This window comes from Bacillus rossius (genome assembly GCF_032445375.1).
Source record: "Bacillus rossius redtenbacheri isolate Brsri chromosome 9 unlocalized genomic scaffold, Brsri_v3 Brsri_v3_scf9_2, whole genome shotgun sequence".
NCBI lineage: Eukaryota > Metazoa > Arthropoda > Insecta > Phasmatodea > Bacillidae > Bacillus > Bacillus rossius.
In genome coordinates this window covers 34495072-34514393 of record NW_026962013.1, presented here as the reverse complement: position 1 = coordinate 34514393, position 19322 = coordinate 34495072, and the positions used below count along the sequence as shown (strand labels likewise).

The 19322-nt window shown below is 38.6% G+C and overlaps 1 protein-coding gene across 3 annotated transcripts in view; it reads right to left on the bottom strand.

Moving 5' to 3' along the window:
* The window catches only part of LOC134542843 (DNA ligase 4), a 33820-nt gene extending 15188 nt beyond the window's left edge, over positions 1-18632 (bottom strand). Inside the window, exons 1-8 of one of the 3 annotated variants that reach the window (XR_010076860.1) lie at positions 18216-18632; positions 16459-16641; positions 15695-15852; positions 6058-6215; positions 5214-5389; positions 3484-3695; positions 2316-2473; positions 1190-1512 (exon numbers count right to left, since the gene is read on the bottom strand). Coding sequence is in view for 2 of the 3 variants with exons in the window: in XM_063387407.1 (XP_063243477.1) it covers positions 1190-1512; positions 2316-2473; positions 3484-3695; positions 5214-5389; positions 6058-6215; positions 15695-15852; positions 16459-16620 (1347 nt within the window). In the remaining variant the exon portion in view is untranslated. The other 2 variants (XM_063387407.1, XM_063387408.1) reach the window with 2 other exon arrangements.
* Between the last annotated feature and the right edge of the window lie 690 nt (positions 18633-19322).

Genomic DNA, 19322 nt, shown 5'->3' with positions numbered 1-19322 from the left:
CCATCCTTCTCCTAACCAGGATCATGCCCTAACGGGATCAATCACCTGGGGGAGTATCGATGTTTTTAGAGGTGTGAACCTATGTGAATGATACTTAAATGGCAGTTGTCTGGCGCTGGCTATTGTTTAGAGCTCTCATACGAATAATTTTCTACTGTGCCTGCTATGTTACCACCGAGAATGTTTTTAAAATATTTTAAGTGGTTTTATTTCCGTTGCAATAAATTTGTATTATGTACATGCATACTTACTAATTAGAATGTAACTGAAAATATTGCATCACAACATATGTATTGAGATTATCCAAAATTGTCAAGACCAGAATAAACTATTGTAATAAATTAATACGTAAAATTTTTGACTCCCGAGAAGTTTGTTTTGATTGCTCTACCTATAAACCTGTTCCAACGACTGTAAAAGTGAAATTATGTGTAGCGCCAGTCGGACAGAATGAGTGCAGGCAAGAGAAGGAGAACAGGGCCTGGGTGAGACTAGACGCTGCGGATGGGAAGTGAATCCAGGGAGTGACGGAGGAAGCCAGATGGTGCGGAGGAACAAACAAACAAATGACACGTTTACCTCTCTTAGCCTATGGTGGCCCTGCCGAGGTATCATATTTACTAGTAATAATAATTACATTAGTTATTTTATCCGTGAGTGAACTAATACTAATTAACGAAACCCTTAAAAAATTTCCTGCCAGGATTTTAGTTGAGAGTCAAGCATTTGCTTTAATATTATCATGGTCGGCTTGGAAATCCCCCCCCCCCCCCCGCCCCCCACGAGGACCGCACAGGGAGGAATCTGGAGGATATTTCACCCCTAGCGGAGAGCGGTATTTGGCCCAAACAAAATGTTCTATCATAGAAACTCTGTTGTTTGGTTTCCACGGGGACCACGGGAGGCTACCGCCCGGTGAGCCAAGCCCCTCAGAATTGGATGGGATGGGATGAGATGATATCAGGTAGGGTTTTTTTTTATATGATTTGTATTTTTTTTTTTAAAAAAACAGAATACAAGGACAATACAATCAACAAAATAAAATAATATATGGAGTAAACAGTTGACAAGTACACGACACATACCTTCATACGAGCACACGCACACATTTATTTTATTCTTTCATTTTTTTGTTGTTGTTGTTAGTACCAGATAAGAAGGTGCGGAGGAACAGGGGGCCAGCACTCACCTCCGGCTTGATCTTGAACCAGCCGGCGTTGCGGGCGTTGGGCTTGTACACGCTGGCCGGGTCCTTGAGGATGATGCCTTCGAGGCGGCGGTCGATGGCCGTGTTCAGCTCCTCCGCGACGCGCGCTCCCGTCGCCACCTCCGCGCGCTCCGTGTGCATCAGCACGCCCTCCTCCTGCGCGAACAGCCCGCGCAGCGCCGCCAGCCGCTCGCTCAACGGCCGGTTCGTCAGCACCTGCCCGTCCAGCAGCAGCACGTCGAACACGCAGTAGCACGGCTGCAGGGCCCCGCCCGCTCGCAGGGACTTCACGTCGAAGCTGATCCCTGCCGGCATTAGTGTACGCTCGTCCCGACACCGAGGGCTCGTCTGCCACAACTACGCAGCAGGTGCATTCATTGCACTTTACCTGGCCAAGTTCTAATGCATATACATACTGTTTAAAACGGCTTCACAAAGTTGCATCAAACATACAAAATATTAAAAAAATAATGCCAACTATTCTGATACACAAAAGAAAAACAAACAAATATTCATCAGTGTTCACACTTCTAGATTCTGGCAATATCACTGGCATATCATTAGCCAATGATGGTGACGTGAAGATAGGAATTAGTTAATAAGTTTATCTTATACACACTAGTCTTGTGTTCCAGGCACACATGTAACTTAGCAACGAACGATAAATGGACACAATTATAAAGACAATGAGGAGTTCGGTCCCACCTCTATTTGTTTCATGACTTTATGACTTATAAATATAATTTATTTAATTCTGGTTACAGATTAGGTCATCTGTTTATAGCCATTTTAATAATGGTGATTTATTACTTTACCTTTAAACAAGTTCATTAATTTAAGAATAATATTTACATATTTATACCCTAGTTATGTACACGTTTTTGTATTAAGGGCAGCCAGGTGAGCCGTATTTTAGTTCAGCAATATTACTATCACAATTTATGCTCATTTCATCTGATATCGAAACCATTATTTCCCCCCACCACCTAGACGTTCCCTGCTCCTCCACCATGCCACTGGGCGCAGTGAAGAATGTGGACCACTCTCGACAGACAGGATAAGAACGAGCCCAATACGATGTAACGCAACAAACGACGGTCCCACGCACCTTTGGTCTTGTAGCACTTGAGGCGGGTGTCCCAGCCCATCATCTCTCCGTCCAGGATGACGCTGCGCACGCCCGGCCGGAGAAGGCGTGCCACGTGGGGCGTGAGCTGGCCCACCAGCGCGCAGCTGCCGAACGTGTCCGTGCAGTCGAAGCCGTTCCTGCACTCACAGCGCGTCACGGGTCTGAGCCTCCCCTGGCCCAGCGCACTGCCTGGGAACCTCACAGCACACACTAGCCTGCTTCCGACAACTCACGATTACAAATTTCCAATATCTTGCACACAATGAACCTCATTTCTAAAAATTCCACATAAACAATTTTATATTGCTGTGTATGAAAACATTGTCAATATAAAAATTTTTCTTGTTATGTAAAAGGATTTAGAGCAGAAAATATAGAACCAAAGTTGGAGTGAAATCAATACAATGGAATCTCATTTTATATATTTCTCAACTTAACATTTTGCTGAACAAATTTTTCCAATGTCTGAAAAAATATAAATTTTTTATTTAATTTAAACTTTTTTTGTTTGGCAATATTTTTTTGCTGTAGCCACAAGATGTCAAATGAAATTAATTCACATTATGTTTGAGTAGGCAGAAACCTTCAATCCAAAGAAAATGTATTAATTTATTGCTTTTTTTATGCAAATATACCAAAAATCATATTTCACTTTTTTTTTTTTTTAAATGTATTTAATAATACCAGGTGGAATAATAACTTTTCAGTGAGGATACAAACCATCAGAAAAGCTGAGCGTGCGCATGTGTTACATGCTTGTGGTGAGAGTTCCGCGAGGAGTTTTTTTGGCGACGGAGTTCCGAGACGGTGAGTGCCGCGTGAGTGCCGCGCGTGCGGCGATAATTCGGCGACAGAGTTTTTGGTGACAAGAGTCCCGCGACTGAGTTCCGCGGTGAGTTAGGCGAAAGAGTTCCGCAAGGAGTGCGGACTGTGAAACTTGACAGACGCTGAGTTACTTGAGAATAAACATTTTTAAGTGCGAGTAATTGGTGATTAGGCATTTTTAAGTAAGATTAATTATTAGTCATGTAAATATTTTTAATCAATAAAAGTGTAAAAAAAACTTAATTGGGGTATCCCTTACGAACCCAGTTCTCCCCACATTAATTGAAAACCTTGGCCTGATGGCGTGGCGCGGGGCACGCACCTGGAGAAGTACTTGTAGAGGCCGTCGCGCATGTGCAGCTGGAAGCGCTCCCCGTCGTGCTTCGTCTCCACGAAGTAGACACGGCCCTTCCTCATGGCCTCCTCGACACGGCGCACGTCGCAGCGCTCCGCCAGCATCGGCCGGCACGGGCTGAACACCTGCACCTCCGCCTCGTGCAGGCGGCGTGCCGGGTCCTTCAGAGTCTCGCAGCACTGCGCAGTCGGCACGGCATCGCCACACTGCTCCACTGTCATAGCATCTCGTCGAGGGACACGATCATACCGTGGATTGCGATGAAACCAAAATGCATGTCGATACACAGTGAAACACTGAAATCCAAGTTGATACAACTTACAGCACCAAAATGGAGATTAAATAATGAAATTTGTGATTTTATTCAAATCACAAAAAAAAAAAAGGGTAATCTTTTAATGTTTTTGAAATTTAATGAATGTCATTATTTCCGTACAAAGTTTGTTTCATAATGCATTAATCAGAAAATGAAATCAAGTTTTTTTTAAAAACATTAAATCTGAAATATTCTGTTTTAAAAACGAAACTGGACTAAAAATTAAACAAAATATCATCTCAAGTCATGTCAGATGGCCTAACACACCACAAAGAAACTTTGGGAAGGCATCAGGCCTTGAAAAATTTGCAAATGCGATGAACTATAAAAAAAAAAAATAACGCAGTACATATCTGATGTTTTGAAGTTTACATGCAATTTTCTAATCTTTTTTTTATATTTTACATAAATTACTACAAAAATAGACTCTCATTTAACAAAAGGTTATGTTTCCATAACTTTCTTTGCAAAAATTGTTTCAAAAATTGTGTAACCTAAATAATACGTTCATAGAATAAAATTTATTGAAAATTTAATTATCAATAAAATAAGGTCTCAAATAAATGTTTCAAATCTTTAAAAGTTTTCATTTTATTGGCAAATCTCCATATGCTCTGCAGTGAGGCTGTTTTGTACTATTTCTGCTGTGACTCCAAGACCTCCAGATCGCTGTCAGCTACGGGAAGAAATCAGTTAACTATACCCTTTGCCTCCACACTGTGTCACTTTATGCCACTTTTGAATGCCTCCTGAACTTGCAGGAGTGTGAAAGACGAGACATGATAGCAATTTGGAATGTGGTGAAGGAGTGGAAGAGAGCATGCCATTGGAGATGGTGCAGAGTCCCTCCCACTTCCTTCCGCACCTTCTCATCGTCAGTCAGCGAAGATCGCATCGTCACCTTCATTCACCCAGTCGAAACAACCCTCCTTCCCCTTCCAAGCAGTCTAGTATTCATTCTTTACTTTTACTTTTCAAATACTTGTTTCCTAAATGACGAATTTTCACCTGTAGTGGCAAAACTCAATTTTTGTTATTCCTGTATGCGGCTTCCTGTTAAATGTAAATTCCGCTAAACCAGAAAGAAGCCATTACTGAAGAGCATAAAATGCTGTCTTTTGTCGACTGAACTTAACGTTGACATTTAGAATTTTTCTGGAGCTTAAGTATTCAATGTATTAAGATGTTAGATAAAGACAATAATGGAGGAGAATGTCTATGAAGTTATTTATAAGCAAAAAAAATTTTTTTTTTTATTCTGAGTCATCAAACAATTCAATAAAATTACCTCGCTTCTTTTGGTGGAAAATCTGGTAAAAATGAACACTGCTTTTAAGGGAAAAATAACGCTTCCTTTCCCAGGTGCGTGCACAGGACGAACCTTGCGCAGGTCGTTGGTGACGTCGTACAGGTCCTGTGCGTCCGGGTGGAAGGCGGTGAGGACGCGCTTGCTGCCCAGCCCCAGCCGCATGTCCTTGAGGAGCACCCTGACGAGCCACTTCTGGCTGGCCGCCGACATCACCACGAGCACCGCCCTCAGCTCGTCCTCCATGCCGCCTGCAACAGTCGGCGTCCGCCCGCTCGTCCCGACGACAGAGCCCTTTCCTTCTTCCAAGACACACACACATGCCGGCAATCTCACATCTTGCTATGAAATATATTCATCCATCGTTAAAAAAAAAAAAAATTATTAAATCAATTATTTTACTATACACAAGTAGACTGCCTGTCAAAAATTGTATCCCCATGATTTACTGATTGTTAACATTAAAGTCCAGTTTTATTAATGTATCGCTGTTTCCAGATTTTTTTTTTATATTTTGTCATACAGACACACAAGCACATTGCAGCAGCATGCTGACACTTCAAGTGACATATGCAATAGGTAGGGACCGGAAAAATTCGCGGGTTCAATGTTCTGTAGGATGAACTTCATAGTTAAACGTACACTGCGGTCAAATGTCACCCACTCATTTGCTGCTGTCTTGTGAGGCGTCCCAACGTAACAGCCTGTGATTCGATAAAGCTTTGGTCAGGGTATTTCTCGTTGGCCCGGAGTCATCCAGGGTGAGTTGCGAGCCGATGGCAGAGGCAGCACTGAGGTGTAACTATTTGTATTTTAGCCTTATCGCGAAATGAACTCGCGAATTTTTCAGGTCTCTGGCAACAGGCCGCAGCGATGTTCTGCTGAAGGCGATGGAGAACGCGCGCGAGGGGCTCCTTACGCGGGTCGTGGGCGGCGTGCCTGGCCGCGACCTTGTCCAGGCTCGTGTTCACCTGCTCCACGGTCAGGTGGTCCGTGCCCTGCCGACAGCGGCTCCTCAGCACCAGGTAGGCCACGTCCGCGAAGTCTGCGGACTGCGTGCTCGCGGCATGCGGCGCCCTGCGCACCCACACTCTCTCGTCACCACGAGGATACAGGCGCTCCTTCGCCCGGGCCAGAAACCCCCTTATCACACAAAAGGAATGAAAGTACCACACAATTTGTTTTCCATCCCTGTAAATCATATGTAAACGTTAAGTTAGATTTTATCAAACACCATGAACCAGTGGCGTAGCCAGGATTTGTGTATGGGGAGGGGGGGGGGGGGGGTTTAAGGAGCATGGTCCCCCCCCCCCTTCCCCCTATTAAAACTGTGGAGTGCAGGGTTCCGCCCCTGGAAAAAAAAATGGTTTTTAAGGTGTAAAATAGTGATATTTTAGCAGTTTTCGGTACTTAACTTTAAATATTGTAATGGTATAAATATTATTAATTTTTTAATAAAAAAATTGATTGACTGATGAAGTAAGAAATTAATTAAAGAAATTTATATCAATCCAAGTGCCTTGTTTACGTCCACTCAAAATCATAAATCATGCTCGAAGCTCGACAATACAAAAAAAAAAAAGGAATAAAAAAGGGTTGGGTTTCGGCAGAACTGATCTATTCCTGGAAACAATTAGCTTTAGCTTGAAGAGTTACATGACACCATGTCGTCGACTCAAGTATATACACACACAGCGATCCTTACACTTTTGAAAGCCCAGTCAACACCTGCTTATAATTAGGGGAAAGTCCTCTAGCCCCGGACAGTTAACATTTTTCGTTTATAGTAATTTAATTAACAGGTGTTTAAATTAAGTATTATATGCCAGATATCATCGAACAAATATTTAATAATATTACTCATTCAATAAACAAAAACTCTAATGCAATTAGTGAAAACACTGAGTTAAAATTATTGAGTTATTTTCTTATTTCTCGAGATTGGCGGGTAGTATCGGACAGTTAAAAAAACTTGTCAAAAAATTGTGTACATAATTTAAGTACTTTATATATACAGGATCATAATACATTGAATGTGTTTCGAAATCTCGGGGACACATATAAATATTATGCTAGAGCTTTTTAAGCAGTATAAAGTTATAAAAACTTAGCTGTTTTAATGTAAAAACCTTTTTCAAAACTGCATGACGTCATTCAAATTTAGAATAAGAGTGTATAAATAGAAGCAAATGGTGCAATAAGTCAATAAAATATTTCTTGATTTCACAGAATATTCAGCATAAAAATATACTCCCAAAAGAAAATTAGACGATGTTCTTAAAGTTTATCACATCTGTCACATTTATAAAATAATGGTGCTCCTTCAACACTTGCAGTTTTCATGGGCCCACACACACAGCATTGAATCCAATCTTCTTCAAAACTTTCCCCACATAATATGCAGATGCAGTGGCGTAGCCAGGATTTGCGTATGGGGGGTGTTAAGAAGCATGCCCCCCCCCCCCCCCCCCCGTATTAAAGCGGGGGGTCCGGGGGTCCTCCCCCGGGAAAATTTGGATTTTAAGGTGTATAATAGTGCTATTTTAGCAGTTTTCGGTACTTAAATTTAAATATTGTAATGGTAAAAATTTTATTAATTTTAATATGAAATTTTTTTGAGTGATGAATAAGAAATTAATTAAAGATTTGGAGCTAAGGGGGGGGGGTTCGAACCCCTAAAACCTCCCCCTGGCTACGCCCCTGTGCAGATGGTTTCCTGTACACTTGACTGTGATGATGTTGCAAAGGCATCGAATTTGAATGATTTCTTGTACTTCAGACGCTTTCTTGTTTCCTTCTCAACTGTCTCATTGTGCTTAGCCCGCAGGGCTTCTTTAAATGGAGTTGATGTAAGAATTTCACTTCTCTATGTCTTCCTTTTCCTACTTTGAATCCTTCGTTTGCTGGCATCTGGGAGAGGTGAGAGTTTTTCTAAAATAGTCAAAGGGTTGACTAATCCACTTGAACCTGGAGTTGGTTCCACTTTGGATGGTGCTGAACTGGACTGTGTGGCATACATTCCATTTTCTTGGCTGGTTGACGGATTTTTCACTTCTGTCATTTTAGAAGGTAGAAAATCCAAATCTGAAAATACACCCGAGTTGAATGGATGCCTGTACACGAGAATCCTTTCAGAGCGATCTCCAGACGACAGACCTTGGTGTAGGCAGAACTTGCCATCTCTGCAATGTCGTATTCATTAATACGCAGTCCAGGATTCTTTCTCATCCATGCGGAACATGCTTCTGCGTACGCTCCTTTAAAAGGTTTAATGAATGACCTGTCGAGAGGTTGCAGCCTAGGAGTGGTGTGGGGAGGTGTTTATAGCATGTGGATATGCTGCGATCTAGCATACACAATGACGTCCAGTTCCTTATGACTGCAGTGGACGTCGAGGACGAGAAGTATGGGACTTTGCTCCGTTGGATGTGCGTGCTTAGCAAAGTGTTTTAACCATGCTAAAAAATGTTCTGCATTCATCAAGCCATTTGGCTGAGCAACTCCGAAGCTCTCACCAGGAGCACCAATCATAAGCCTTTGATTCATTTTTTGTCGAGGTAAGATAAACACAGGTGGAATGAAGTGCCCCGTAGCACTCATGCAGAACACTAATGTTACGTTTCTACCTCTCTCCCCAGAAGTTAGTTTCCCAACTTGTCTTTTTCCTTTCACTGAAATCACTTTGCTGTTTTCATGGACAGAAGATATTCCCGTCTCATCCGCATTATAAATACGGGAAGGTGGGAAAGAATATTTATCGAACAATTGACCTAGTTTGTCATAAAATATAGTAACTTGAGGCTTATTAAAACTCACAGCTCGCATTATGCTGGTAGATTCTGCAGTTCTCAATGACAATTCTGGATGCCTCTTCATGAAATCGTAGAAGTTTTTCCCTGCAAGTTTTTTCTCTCTATTGAACCTATGGGGCAGATTCAAAGCAGCAGCCAAATCATACGCTAGCTTCAGGAACTCTTTTCTGGTGAGAGGCATATCATCTAACTGTTTGATGTGAGAGATTAGTTGTTCCTCGTAACTATCTGAAAATGTCTTCTCAAACCAGCCTAATTTTGGTGAGATCTGAATTTCCCCTTCACTTTTAATTCACATTAATCTGTCCTGTAAAGTGTTCTATGGAACACCAAAAGTTATTGCAGCTTCTCGTACACTTAAACTATTAGTCAACACATTGTTTACAGCCAGCTTCATATCGTCTTCGGCAGGGTTGGGAAAAAAACAGTTTTTTTTAAAAAAATCAAAAAACATGTTTTTTATTGTTTTAAACTGTTTTTTTTTGTTTTAAACAGTTTGTCATGTTTTAAAGAGTTTTTTTTTAAGTTTAACCTTTTTGTTTTTGTTTTTAATATTAATTTTAATCAAAACCACCAGAATATGTTTTGCACATATGGTTTTAGCAGAAGTCCCATCAGGTGTAAGGTATATTGCTACACATTTTTGAATATGGAATTCCCTGACATTGCCCGGTTTTCCCTGACTGTAGCCATTCCGGATATTATTAAGTACAAGGCAAAACGTTCACCTTTCACTGAGTACTTATTCAGTCCTGTAACACTAAAAGAGATTAAACCTCTAGTATGGTGGATGGCTTTGGAGAAATGTACTCATCATGCAACTTTGAACCTGGCACATCAGTTACACAGTGCAGTGGCTTCGTCAGCTGGTATTGAACGTCTTTTCTCCACATTCGGGTTTGTGCATAGTACTGTAAGGAACCGGCTAGGAACAGAGAATGCTGCCAAACTTGTAACTGTTTTCCGTGCACTTAACTAACAAAAACAGATTTTAATTAGGTTAGATGAACTTAGTGGAACTGGCACCCTAAAAGGTATAACTGGTTTGACCCCAAGCAGTGCTGGTATTTTATGTTTACGTGAGGAATGTATTTCACTTCAAAACTTCTCATCCTAGTCTGGATATTTATCACAATTTGTGACTTACAATGAAACAGTGATGCTTGCGATGAAAATGTCAATATGCAGTTTTCGTTTTTGTAAGAAATAAAACTTTTTTTAAAATACATATAAAAAAACATGTTTAGAACAGAATGTTGCCTCTTCTTTTCGCATCATTTTTGTCTTTCGACATGCTTGAAATTTATATAATCTGCAAACAGAAAACCTATTTCATGTCTGAACACATTAAAGGCCCATGTAAAATTAGCATGTGGTTTCTCTTACTAGCTACAGTAAAAATAAATGCTATAATTTCAAATTATTAGTAACGTCTTCAACACGCATGTTAAATTATAATACATTCATAATTAGATTGTACCACTCCTTTAAGTAACAATTATTATAAACTCAATAACAAAAATATGTAACGAAAACTACTTTTCAAAACAATAAGAGACTCTCTCGTAACCAACATTTGTAAATCATGCAAATTGTTGCTAATGCATACTAAACACAAATCTCATTATTGAAAAAATAATCAGGAATTTATAAACGAGCCTTAAAAAAGTTACATATGTGTCTGAAAACAGAACACTAATATTTTATTTATTTATTTATTTATTTGTAATTGTAACATGTCAACTAACAGGACAAAACCTTTAATGGTTGGCACACAATTAGACAAAAATACACTCACAATAATTAACAATACAATATAATACATATAAAAACAAAACACACATAACAAAGACAATAAAACAAAATTAAAACATTACAATTTAGACAATACAGAACTAAAACACACATGATCATTAAGAAATAAAGAAAATAATTGAAGTCTTTATCAAATTTATTAAAATTGGTTATTAGCCTAAAGATAAGATCATTATTTCTATTAACTGTACATATAGTGGAAGTTAAACGACTGTTAAAAGGAGGTACTCTTAAACCGGTGTTGTCAAGTATATATTTACAGCTCAATTTGTTAGTATAACAGTTTTTAATGAAAATAGAGTCAAGTAATTCTCTTTGACTTGAGAGAGATATCAGATTGGGTAGAGGAAGATGTTTTTGATTAATAATATTTATTAATTTATTCTGTATATTTTCGATTTTCATATTATCGCACATATTGATGTTGTTCCAAATTACTGAGCAGTATTATAGTTTTGACCTAATTAATGCTAAATAAAGTGAGAGGATAGAATCAGTTTTTGTCGCATAACATGTGACATATTTAATTAAAGCTAATGTTCTTCGGGAACTAGAAATTAAATGTTGAACATGTTGGTGAAAGAACAATTTAGAATCTAGAATGATACCTAAATCTTTGAGAGAAGAGGATTTCTGAATTATTAAGGTGTTGCCTAATTTATAATCATATTTGATAGGAAGGTATTTTCTAGTAAAGGATATTATTTTTGTTTTGCTTTTGTTGAGGGTCACAAGATTTGCTTTACACCAGTTATTAATTTCATTAATGTCAGTTTGTAATAATAAACAGTCATTAAAACAGAGAATTTTTCTACTTATTTTTAGATCATCTGCGAATAGAGTGCCAGAAGAATGATTCAGAATTTGAGTAATGTCATCAATAAATATGTTAAAAAGTAAAGGAGACAAGGTACCACCTTGAGGAACTCCAGAACTAGCTATAAAGTTTGAAGAATTGGAGTTGTTGATAGATACAAAAAAAGTTCGATTTTTAAGGTAGCTAGAAAACCAATTAACATAATTGTCACTAAGACCGAAATTATGTAACTTGCTTAATAGTAATGAATGATTTACAGTATCGAAAGCTTTAGCAAGATCAAAATAGCAGGCATCTACCTGACCCCTGCTAATGACTTCATTAAAAATAGGATTGAGGAAAGTAATTAGATTGGTGGCTGTGGTCATTCCTGATCTAAAGCCATGTTGATTACTAGATAAACGATTTTTTAGTTGGAAATTAGTGATTTTAAAAACTATTTTTTCAAAAATTTTAGAGCGACCATTTAATAGTGATATTGGTCTATAGTTAACCACATTTAATTTGCTTCCGTTTTTATGAATTGGAATGACTTTTGCAATTTTCCATTTATTTGGAAAAACTTGGGTTCTTAAACTAGTATTAAATAAATGTTTTAATAGGGGTACTAATAAATTTGAACAGCCTTTCAGAATAAAATTAGGAATCCCGTCAGGTCCTGTAGACATAGAGGGTTTTAGAGCCCTTATGCCCCAAAGCACAAGGCTGTCAGAAACAGAGGGAACAGATATTGTATCAAGGAATGAATTTAAGGTGGGAACTTGGTAATTGACATTAGAGGACACATAAACACTTGAAAAGTATTCAGCAATACATTAGTCAACACTGCTGGAACACTAGATACGACATCATTAACTTTTAACGAATGCTGTTCATGATAACCGTTTTTTATTAATTTGACATAGCGCCAAAACTTCTTAGGGTTGTTCTTGATATTATTGTTAGTGGATCTGGTCCAATTTATTTTATCACGCTTGATAAGATATTTGGTTTGTTTTCGAAAGAATGAAAATTTAGTATAATAGTACATATTTTTGTTTCTTCTGTAAAGTTTGTGAAAATGTTTCTTGGATTTTAAAGCTTGAATTAAGTCTTTTGAAAACCAAACAGGGTATTTAGATGGTTTGCTAATGAAAACGGGGATGAATTCATTAATATTGTAACATATACAAGTAGTTAATTGATCAACAAGATAGTTAACATCAGTAGATTCATAGAAATTTGACCAATCATAATTTTTAACAGCATTGTAAGACCAAGATATTCACCATTTATATAGGACCTAGAGACTCTAGTAGAACTGACCACATAAGGAATGCTGTCAGATATTATTTTTATAATTAAGGCAGGATGATATGGGTCTTCGGTGACGAGTGCTTCATCCGCATGAGATACTGAACATTGCGAGATGTTTGTAAAACAAAGATCTAAGAGGTTTTTGGATGATAGGATTGTGTTATACTGAGATAGACCAAGACTAGATATACAGTTTATAAGATATTGTGCTTTAGTCTTGATGTGCGTGTGCACGATGTTGGTAGTTAGATTATTAGTCCGATCAACACCTGGGACGTTAAAATCACCAAGTAGCACTAACTCATCTTGATAAGCAGCCAGTTTATCTTCTAAAGTCTCAAAATAAGATGAATAAATATTTGGAGATGTTTGGGGTGGTAAATATATATTGTCTTAACTCTTAATACAGAAAATAGAGTATGTGTCCGGTACTACAGGAAAAAGGGCCTGTTGGCTAATTGTGTGTCCGATACTAGAGGACATTAAGTGTCCGGTGCTACCGGATCCGCATACGACCACTGTTAGCATTCAACTAAAAATTAATGAATATTTTATTCAGACTATAATAATTACCTGAACACAGTTTAGGCACAATCCGTTCAACTAATTCCGGGTAGTTCACTCTCAAATCTTAACTTGGGTAGAAACATAAACAATGGTATTCACAAAAACGCTCACAGTGTGGTCACAGCTCGAGGAACTAACACACTCTGCCGGAACATTTGTGTACTGGAAGGAACCTTTAAGACGCATCCTGTATTATGCTGATACCTAGCGGGATTTTCGTGAACTCTTATGTGTCCGATGCTAGAGGCAGTCCGGTTCTAGAGGACTTTCCCCTACTGCGCTGGTTAAATACAGTAGGTGTAAGATATTTGAAAGCTTGGGACCCGTCACGGCGTCACAACCTTATAGCTTCTGCTCGCGACAGGGGTAGGGGAAGGGAAGGAGAATCGGTAGGGCTCGCTTACTCTTCCCCTCCAGTGCAGTGGCCGGTGATAGCAGTAAGACACCCAGGCTTTAGCTAACCTGCTTTCCGATAATAAAAAATAATTGTGGCTAGGGGAGGGGGGGGGGGGGTTTGAACCCCTAACCCCCCCCCCCTGGCTACGCCCCTGCCATGAACATTTTATTTTACGGCATATAAGGAAGAATGCCATGCAAACTCACTAAAAAACTGTGTAATAAACATCTCCAATGGAAATATAATTACATACTGATAAACAGTAAAATCAAAATGTTAGTTGTGTAATTATTTTTTCTAGTTACTTTTTTTTCTCCCTCATAACCTTTTTGTAGTCTAAACCAAATTTGTCGCCCACTTCTGGGCCTTCTGCCCCCGGGGCCCGGGGGCAGTTGCCCCGCCCAGAGCGCAGTCCTGCTGTATCACTCTGGGCTTCAGTGGGAGCGGGGTCTACCCTGACCTAGAGTTTCAGATTTTTCCTAACTCACCAAACAACTTGCAATCGCTTGGCTCTCCTTAGTTTCAGAATGAAAAAAAAATTTATAATAATAACAACTAATTCCGGGGCTCTACTCACCCCAGATTTGATTCTCTATTATATTTTAACATCTATTTACCTTTGACAGGAATTTCACTACAGTAAAAAGTATAAATACAGTTTAAATAATATAAATACACTCATGACTCTGTAACGCTGTAAGAATTCTGTTTTCATGCGTTGGCACTTGGCAGCGTAATATTTTCATTGCTATTTGCTAACCTGTTCCTCCTAGCATTACGGACGAGTGCGTGGCACAGAGATAATATGCATGGGGGCATAGCGTCATATTTTGACAAGGCCGATAGTTTCAACATTTTTCAGTGATAAAGTAGCGAACTGTGGCTGGCCACGTATATCCTTTATTCAAGTTGTTGGCCTCCACCTTGTAAAGGAATCCATGTAGTTTTTATTTAATTCACTAGTTTGTTGACTGGTAACATTGTTATTGCTGACAATAAAAGTTGATTCTTTCATTTTCCTTCTTATTGGGTGTTCTTCCTGTACGAGAGAAGCATTGTTCCAGTTTATATTGTTTTTGTGTTCTTTGATGCGTGTGTGTGGAAAGGGCTAGGACAGTTTCTCCAATGTATGTGGATTCACATTCACAGAGGTTCTATTACACACAGTCGTGACATTGAAACTTGTCTGTGGTGGGTTTTACTCTGGTGATTATGCTTTAAATATTAGAATTTCACTTGACAACTGTTCTCAGTTTGTGTTTATTTACCAATAGGCTTTTTTTCTTTTTTTCAGAAAGGTCACCGACATAGGGAATAACAAATGTATCACTTGGATCTATGATGCCAGGTGGGTAGCCATTTTCTTGTTGAAAATGTTGTTTATGAGCAAATGTAATACAATTTTTCTACAATTTTCAGGAATGCACCAATTTTCAAGTTATAAAGCTAAAATATTTTTCAAAGATTATTTCAACACGTGTTTACAAACTGAAGAGAGGCATAAAAACAAAAATTTAAGTTAGAAAAAGTGGCTTTAAATTAAAGTTTTGTAACTTCCAGCACCAATGCTGCTTATTTAGGTGTCTTTTTATTTGTTACCCTTGTGATCAGTTCTAAAATTTCTTTACTTTTTCGTGACTCTCGAAACTTTCAGACACCCTGATCCTCTCCAGTTGGACTCGTTCTGTGTCGCAAGATTATTCTTTAAAAATTGTTTTTAAAATTTAAATGTTTTATAGAGATGCATCTCCGTAAAAATGATGACCGTTTAACGAAGATGTACATTAGGAAACATGAAAATCAAGTAAGCATCTGCGTGCTTGGTGGCCAGCGAGCTGCGAGCGCTGCCTACTTGAAGTGGAGCAGCTTGTGGGCTTCCGGCCCCTGCTTCGGCAGGCAGAGGATGCGGATGAACATCTTGGCGAGGACGTGCTCCTTCACGCCGTACGCCGCGCGCTCGCGCTCCAGCTGCGGCAGCAGCAGCCGCAGTACCGGGTAGAAGCTGTCGTCCTGCAAAGACAGAAGGGCGGCCTGCAGCCGGGAGCTTTCCAGCTTGCTATCACCAGGTCGTGCTCGCAAACCACCGGGCTGCTACTGTCTCTTGCAACAACGGCGGTCTGCCGTAAGCAAGTGCTCAACACATCCCTCGGAAAACGTGAACTAACGGACGTACAACTTGTACAAATAGATCCTGTTGTTATAGCAACAATTGTTGTGAACAATATACTTTCATTTTACATTTCATTATACACAAACAAATTTAAAACTTATTTTTTTTTTATAGAATACAAACCAATCCACTATCAACCCACCAAGACTTCAGGGACATCACACCACTGAAAGATGGGTGGGGGTCATCCATCCCCCACAGAGTGACATGAAATTAAGCTGCGCAATAGTGATATTATAGAATGTGTACGTGGGGTTAATAAGAGGAAACCCATCCGCCACTTGGATGCGTCTCCCACATTTACCAATTACCTAATATTGGCAGTAAACAAGCTACGGTGGTCATAGGACTCGTTTTAAACAGCCACCAAGTTTCCACGTGATCAAGGGTACAGCGCTCTGGCAAAGTGATCTACCAAGATGGCCACAAGGTTGATCGCCACTCACAACGTCAGCACCAGAGTCCTTGAGGGTCTTGGCATAGTTGCGGAAGTACCCGATGAAGCGTTGCAGGCAATCTGCCTTCTTCGGCTTCGGGCACAAGCTGATCTTCTGGCACAAGTTGCAGAAGTCACTGAAAGGAATCTTCGATGCAACTGTCAACTGCATGGTGTGTCTGGGCTGTGACCCCTACAACATCACACATCAATATGGTGCATTTATGATCATTCATACATACATTTTGGAAATCAACTAATATTTCAAAAATACATCTATCCATCAATATACTATTCTTGAATCTGACTGAGGTCCGATTCGGTAAATATGTAGTTGAGCGGTAGGGTATTTGCGAAAAAAAATGTTAAAAATCCGAAAATACCTTTATTAGACGCTCTTCAACTTCCTCTTTTCATTAAAAGCGGCGGAGGTAAGAAATTCCAAATACTTTAGGAGATATCGAATTTTTAAATTTCATCATATGTAGTTGAGCGGTATTTGCGAAAAAATATGTTAAAAGTCCGAAAATACCTTTATTAGATGCTCTTCAACTTCCTCTCTTCATTAAAAGTGGCGGAGATAAGAAATTCCAAATACTTTAGGAGATATCACCGTTCTTATTTTGCATACAAGACCTGTGTTTACCATTCGACCGCCGCAATTTTTTTATTTTGCCGTGTGTTTGTGAATGCCTAATAATTAATGAAAATGGTCGATTAGGTCAGGTCAGTTACATTATAAATACTTTGAAACTAAGCGTACATTAAAAATAATATGAAATTATTTCAATGGTTCTTTAGTTTTAAAGTATTTATAATGTAACTGACCTGACCTAACAAACCGGGACAAAGGATGAACAGTAACAACTGACGTAAAATTTTTTTGTTACTTATTACTTGCGCAACAATAAAAAATAAGACTTTAAAATTAGAAACGTTAAAAACTCGCCTAAGTTGGAGGCGGTAATTAAACACCGTTTTTAAACAATAAATGAACTAAATAATCACATATTGGTTCATTTGAATTCTGGCATATCACGATCAATCACGTGACATCATTATCCAATAAAAAAAATAGATACTCGTAAACAAGAAACAATGCGGAATGCCACATGAATGCACTGGTATATTTGTGATGAAATTAAAAATTCGATATCTCCTAAAGTATTTGGAATTTCTTATCTCCGCCGCTTTTAATGAAAAGAGGAAGTTGAAGAGCATCTACTAAAGGTATTTTCGGATTTTTAACATTTTTTTTCGCAAATACCGCTCAACTACATATGATGAAATTTAAAAATTCAATATCTCCTAAAGTATTTGGAATTTCTTACCTCCGCCGCTTTTAATGAAAAGAGGAAGTTAAAGAGCATAGAATAAAAGTATTTTCGGATTTTTAACATTTGTTTTCGCAAATACTGCCCAACTACATATTTACCAAATTGGTAACCTATATGACATAAAAAAAAGTAAACAAAACACACAAAATATAAAAAATAATTTAAAAAAAACATGTTGACATATTCACAATAATAAATTTTAAAAATATTATTTTTGTATTACTTATTCTTAAAAATGCTGTTAAATATTTGAAATCTTGCTACCCTAACCCACAGTTTACACCAATTGACAGTATTTAAATGTAGCTAACTTACCCCACCTTCCCTCTCAAACACACCATCACATGAAGATAATCTGAATTTTTTTTTTAAATTTGGTTGAATGGTTAACGACTTCCGCCCACAACCAGCACTAGATATCTTTACTTACCCTTGGCCCCGTAAGCCGGTAAGCGGTGTGCTTCACCGCCTTCACCCCGGAGGTTAGTAGCTAAACTTTCTGTATTTATTATTTTTTTTTAGCACAGCTGGTTCATTGCAGGGTCTCCATCATGCAAAAATAAAAATTCGAACTAACTTAGGCAGACAGTAAATAAGTTGAGGAATGGCGGTACAAAATCCTTGGTTATGTAACCTATTTTTAACTCCATGCATGTAACATATTAAAAAATGTAAGAAAGCACGAGTATAATGATTGTCTTTATGGGTGAGTGTAATCACAAGACAACATTATGATAGTTCTAAATAAAAAGTTAAATTATCTGCTACATTACGGTTAACGCACATTTTTTACTTAAACAAACATTTAGGTCCGATTAGATACATGTAAAAAACTTCGACGTACTTAACTCACAAAAAAAAAAAACATAAACACATTATACAGCAGCTGATCCATTCGTAAACAAATGGTCGCCATAATGGTACGTGTAGCAAGTTATTTTCCCTATCTTCCAAAGGCTACACAATAGGTCTACCTTTAAAAAAAAAAAAAAAAAAACAGACTTTATGCATGTTTGGGACGACAATATGCAATAACACGACAAAGCCAATAATGTATTCCAAACAATTAAGGTAAAACTATAATAGTATGAAATTTTCTTTTAAAATAAATTATAATACAATAATAACCATGTTTCAGTTCAAAAACAACTTATATATTAACGTCGTACCGACCATGGCCTTTAAGCCCGTGCTCCGCACCGCCAGTACCGTATCCCGTTTTTGGAGCGCGCCCCTTGCCCAGCCGGATTGAGTCAGGCGAGCGCCTCGGGCGTGACCCCAATAGACAACAAACCTCATTAACAGTCACCGCGGCCACTGGCCTTAATTAAAATGCCCGTGACTATGATCAAGTCGGAATAGGAGAAGTCCCTCTAAAACAATTCACAGCGGGACAACATGTTAGTAAATTTACAGTCGCCAACTTGATGTCACAATTTAAATAATTAAATACATTAAATCATTGTTAAGCCTTAAGCACCCAATTACCAGGTGCTACATTTTAATTGGGGACCTGGAACATGTTTTAACTGGTCAT